The following is a 4,978-nucleotide window of genomic DNA, read 5'->3' on the forward strand; positions in this document are numbered from 1 at the left end:
CAGGGTTTCTCTGTGGCTTTGGTTCCTGTCCTGGAACTAGCTCTGTAGACCAGGCTGGTCTCGAACTCACAGAGATCCGTCTGCCTCTGCCTCCCGAGTGCTGGGATTAAAGGCGTGCACCACCATCGCCCGGCTAGGGAAACCTCTTATTTGGACAAAGTCCTCTTGGGCCCAGACAGTCAGGTGGTTGGCTAGGCTATGGCCAGTCCTTCCTTGGAAGGATTAGCATTGAGGAGCAGAGGCAAGAGCCCACCCTTAGGCCCAGCCCAACTTCTTGCAGGCTCAGGCTACGGGCAGCAAGGCGGAGCGAGCAGGCCTGCAGAACATGGAATTGGCACCGGTGCAGCGCAAGATCGAGGCCCGCTCGGCCGAGGACTCCTTCACTGGCTTTGTTCGGACCCTCTATTTTGCTGACACCTATCTAAGGGACAGTGAGTAGCTAGCCTGAGGTTGGGGGTGTGGAACACATCGTGGCGGGAGATGCCCCTAGCATGACGGATGAATAGGTGGACTCTCCGGCATAAGGAAATGGTAGATGGGTGCTCCCGGTGTGAAATCATATAGGCAGTGCTGCCTGCCTAGAACCCTCAAGGAACTGGTCTGTTGGTGCAGACAGAGCCAATACCTGTTGCATTCCCTTCTCTTCCTGGACGTGACAGTCAGTTGCCCAGTTTGATAGCCTCTCTCCTCTGCTCTCTTGAAACATAGCCTTAGACATGTCACCTAACCTTTCTGGCCCTCAGCTTCCTTTCATGTAAAACAGGGGACTGCTATGTTCTCCCTCCATAGGGGCTGGAGGTGGCATAGTTCCATTGCCACCCAGTAGGCATGTGGCAATGTTTATCCCTAGCTGGTTCTTCCCTGCTGAAAGTGAGTGGCCACTCCTATGTCCCTTCAAGGGCAGCCCTGTCCTAGGTTCAGTATCCTCTGTGTGGGGAGCCCCATGAGACTGTGGGAGTACTTTCCCGGAAAGCCGGAGAGGCCCACAGCATATCTGTGTGACAGAGGTGGAAATTGAGCTTGAAGAAGCTTGCCAACTTGACTTGAGGTTTTCAGGAGCAAGGCTTGGGGTGGAAGCCCAGGTTGCCAGCCCCGCTCAACTCCCAGAGCCCAGGGTTAGGTACCCAAGCCTTTTTACCTTTCGACAGGCTCCCGCCACTGCCCTTCACTGTGGGCTGGCACCAATGGAGGTACTGTCTACGCCTTTTCCCTGCGCGTGCCGCCTGCAGAGCGGAGAATGGATGAGCCAGTCCGGGCTGAGCAGGGTGAGTGATGGACCTGACCTACTTGAGTTGGGGGGGGTGTCACCAAGCTACCCATCATAGCCCGGTCCCCAAACTGCCTCTTCTCCAACCTGCCTCTTCTGTAGCCAAGGAGATCCAGCTGATGCATCGTGCACCTGTGGTGGGCATCCTCGTGCTTGACGGACACAATGTACCCCTGCCCGAGCCCCTGGAAGTAGCCCACGACCTGTCGAAGAGCCCAGACATGCAAGGGAGCCACCAGTTGCTCGTGGTGTCAGAGGAACAATTCAAGGTGCAACATGGCTGGGTCCCCTGGATGTCCTTGCACATAAGTAATGATAGCTGGGACCAAGGGGTTCTCATTTGGAGTTGGAGCGTCTGTTTCGGGGTCACAGGAAAGAGGAAGGGTAGTGGATATCTTGTGTGTGTCAGGTCAGAGGTAGACACACTGGGGCAAGCCCCGCATCTGTAGGAGGTACAGAATGCCCAAACTTGATGTCAGTGGCCTTGCATCCTCCCGGCCCAAGATTTGCATCTGAGAGCTGATGGACGATAGGACTCAGATGTACACCATGCGGTGCCCGCTATAGGACAAGATCCCCATGGTAGTAATGGGTAGGAGAACCACAGCCTGGTTATGGTGTGACTCATGACCAACTGCCACGTGTGCCTAGGTATTCACATTGCCCAAGGTGAGCGCCAAGCTGAAGCTGAAACTGACGGCCCTGGAGGGCTCACGGGTACGAAGAGTTGGCGTTGCTCACTTTGGCAGCTGCAGGGCTGAGGACTACGGGGAGCACCACCTGGCTGTGCTCACCAACTTGGGTGACATCCAGGTGGTCTCAATGCCCCTGCTCAAGCCCCAGGTGCGGTACAGCTGCATCCGGCGGGAGGACGTCAGTGGCATTGCCTCCTGTGTCTTCACCAAATATGGCCAAGGTGTGCAGGCACGGACTGGGGCCTCAGTGAACGGGGCGCGGCTGGGTGAGAGGGTCTCTCAGGCCCTGTCAGGGGATGCCTCAGTGAGCTGGGCCGGGCTGGGTGAGAAGGTCTCTCAGGTGCTGTCAGGGGGTGGAGAGGCAAGAGCCACTCAGATACGCAGCTCTGCCAGGCTGGCTCTGTCCCTGTCCCCCGGGAGGGAGGCTCCGCCACAGCCACAGGAGCCCAGGAGCCCTGAGCTGACTTTCTCTGCCTCTCCTCAGGTTTCTACCTGATATCACCCTCAGAGTTCGAGCGCTTTTCTCTCTCTACCAAGTGGCTGGTTGAGCCCCGGTGTTTAGTGGATTCAACCAAAACCAAGAACCACAGCCACCCCAGTAATGGCAACCACACAGACCCCAAAAGGACCTCGGGCCAAGTCAGGTGAGGATGAGGGCCCAGAGGCCTTTCCACAGCCTTGCTCTTTCTGAGGCAACTGCTGACTGGGCGAGACACCCTTTTTCCTGGGCCAGCTGCTAGTGCAGACCTGGGCAAGCAGGTTGGCCTCACCCACTTCATGGGACCAAGATTTTCAGAGCCTAGTGGTCCCCAGCCCACACTGTCTGCCTCTCCACAGGAGCTCCAGAAGCCAGAGTGACGGGGAAGGTAAGACAGGCCTCTTCTGGGTCCCAGCTGGCTAGCCTGGGGTAAAGGGAGGCAAGGGACTTAGGGTTAGTGAGAGGGAAGAGCTTAGACGGGGAGCAGGAAGGGACGGTTGGTCTCCTACATCTGGGGCTCTGGCTTCCAGCACTTGCTCCCTTTACCCCTGTAATGGGAGGGCTGGGCAGAGGGCCCAGGACAGGCCCACCTGACCACTCTGCCTTCCAGAGAAGAAGCCCGGCCCGGTGATGGAGCATGCGCTTCTCAACGACGAGTGTGAGTCGATGTGGGGGTTGGTGAGACTCACGGGGTGGGGGAGCATGTCTTGGGGTACAGGACAGAGCCTGGAGGCCAGAGGAAGCCAGGAGACAAGCCTGTCTGGCACCCCATCCCTGCAGACCTCACTGGGTCTCTCCTACCTAACAGGGGTCCTAAAGGAAATTCAGAGTACACTGGAGGGGAGCCGGGGGTAAGTCACTACAGCGCTGGGAGAGTGTGGGGACATGGAGGATGAGGCCACCCATGGATGGTGATCTCCCTGTGTTGCCCCCTCAGGAGCTATGGTAATTGGCGTTCTCACCGCGTGGCCGTGGGATGCAGCCTCAGCAATGGGGAAGGTAGGGCTCTGGGCACCCCAGAGGAGGAGAGGGCCTGCTGCCCGGGGCTGGGGTGGGGGACACGGCAGGAAGACGAGCCTTAATTGCCACCTTTTCAGGGCCCAGCAGGCCCACAAGGCCATCCTAGCCCTGGAAAACACCAATGGTATGGGGGGCTCAGGGTGGTTGACTCTGGGACGCTGTCCCGCCCCGGTGATCCTGACCCACTGTCTCCCTGTGTCCTTCCACAGCAGAGTGAAGGGACAGCATCCAAGCTGTGATGAACACACTACTGAGGGCCTTTCCAGCCCGAGCCTGGCCAGGGTCTACCCTGGTCACCACCCTGTTGCTGCTCCTGGCCTCGAGAGAGGAGAGACCCCACCCTGGGCTGCCCCTCCTGGGCTGCCCCTCCTGGGCTGCCCCTCCTGGGCTGCCCCTCCTGGGCTGCCCCTCCTGGGCCTTTGTGTGTCTAGTCCTTTTGTTGTGCACAGTTTTTATTCCCCACCCCCCACCCCCTTTTGTAGCGGGTTGGTTTTAAATTATAAATTGTAACTGCCTCTGAGTAAAACAGAGTTTTTAATAAATACCTTGTTATGTCTTCACTGGAGCAGCCTGAGGACAAGTTTTTCGGTGGCTTAAGTCCATCCCCAGCTAGGAGATGCTCAGAGAAACCTCCTCCTTATGTTTTTGAATCATCAAATGTTGCTAAAATGCCTTCCAGAAATGGCGGTGGGCATGCAAACATCATCTGTCCCTCCTCCTAAGGTCCCAGTAACAGAGACATGACCCGCCAAAGTCCGCCCTGGGCGCACTAATGTGGTTTATTGGACTTTCTTAGCACAGGTGAGGGGTTACCTACAGAGGTGTGGGTGCTCCTCCTCTTAATAGACCGCCCCTAAAAAGCCTTTACCCAGCAAGGGTGAGAGCTTCCCTGTAGTAATAGAGACCGCATGCTGGTGGGGACCCCCAGAATGGTTTCTCCTCCAGGGGTAGTAGGGGCAACTGGATACTTGGACAAGAATCTCATACCCTACTCCACCCTTTGGGATATAAACTGCCAACAAGCCCAGCAGGGATGTGTTGCAGGAATTTTGATCTTACTGTGACACTCCCAAGACTGTTAAAGTTTACTTTGCGTTAGGGCTGCCCTAGAGAAGCCAGGAATTTAGATAGAGAAGACACACAGGAAGGAAAGGGCAGGGGCTTGAGTGTGATGCTTCCTTTTGGTTTTGGGACACATCTCTTGCTGGCTCTCCAGCCAAAAAGGAAGGTCAGCCGGTTGCTTCTCAGCTTCTCTGATCTAGCAGGTTGTCACCCCCACATCTGACTTCTGAGTCTTTGTTGGTAAATAAAATGATAAGAAATTTAGTTTAAACATACATATTGCAGCCCCGGCTCTTCCTCAACTGTGGGGCTGGAAGGCCCTCCAGGGCCTGAGTGGGCCAGCAGAGTGTTTAATGTGGGGCCGTGAGACTGCAGATGATAATTCTAATATAAGTAGATTCAGCCAAGCGTGGTAGTACATGCCTTTAATCCCAGCACTTAGGAGGCAGAGGCAGG

At 56.3% G+C, this 4,978-nt stretch overlaps 1 protein-coding gene across 1 annotated transcript in view; it reads left to right on the forward strand.

The window, feature by feature from the left end:
* Llgl2 (LLGL2, scribble cell polarity complex component) overlaps positions 1-3,837 on the forward strand; it is a 36,001-nt gene extending 32,164 nt beyond the window's left edge. The window contains exons 17-26 of the mRNA XM_005350740.2: positions 281-431; positions 1,149-1,265; positions 1,370-1,536; positions 1,919-2,183; positions 2,447-2,606; positions 2,800-2,828; positions 3,051-3,098; positions 3,249-3,291; positions 3,378-3,439; positions 3,670-3,837. Of these exons, the coding sequence (XP_005350797.1) occupies positions 281-431; positions 1,149-1,265; positions 1,370-1,536; positions 1,919-2,183; positions 2,447-2,606; positions 2,800-2,828; positions 3,051-3,098; positions 3,249-3,291; positions 3,378-3,439; positions 3,670-3,677 (1,050 nt within the window). The 3' untranslated portion in view covers positions 3,678-3,837. The remainder of the gene's footprint in view (positions 1-280; positions 432-1,148; positions 1,266-1,369; positions 1,537-1,918; positions 2,184-2,446; positions 2,607-2,799; positions 2,829-3,050; positions 3,099-3,248; positions 3,292-3,377; positions 3,440-3,669) is intronic.
* The last annotated feature ends 1,141 nt before the right edge of the window (positions 3,838-4,978 follow it).

The sequence above is a fragment of the Microtus ochrogaster genome, chromosome 7, assembly GCF_000317375.1.
Source record: "Microtus ochrogaster isolate Prairie Vole_2 chromosome 7, MicOch1.0, whole genome shotgun sequence".
Taxonomy (NCBI): domain Eukaryota; kingdom Metazoa; phylum Chordata; class Mammalia; order Rodentia; family Cricetidae; genus Microtus; species Microtus ochrogaster.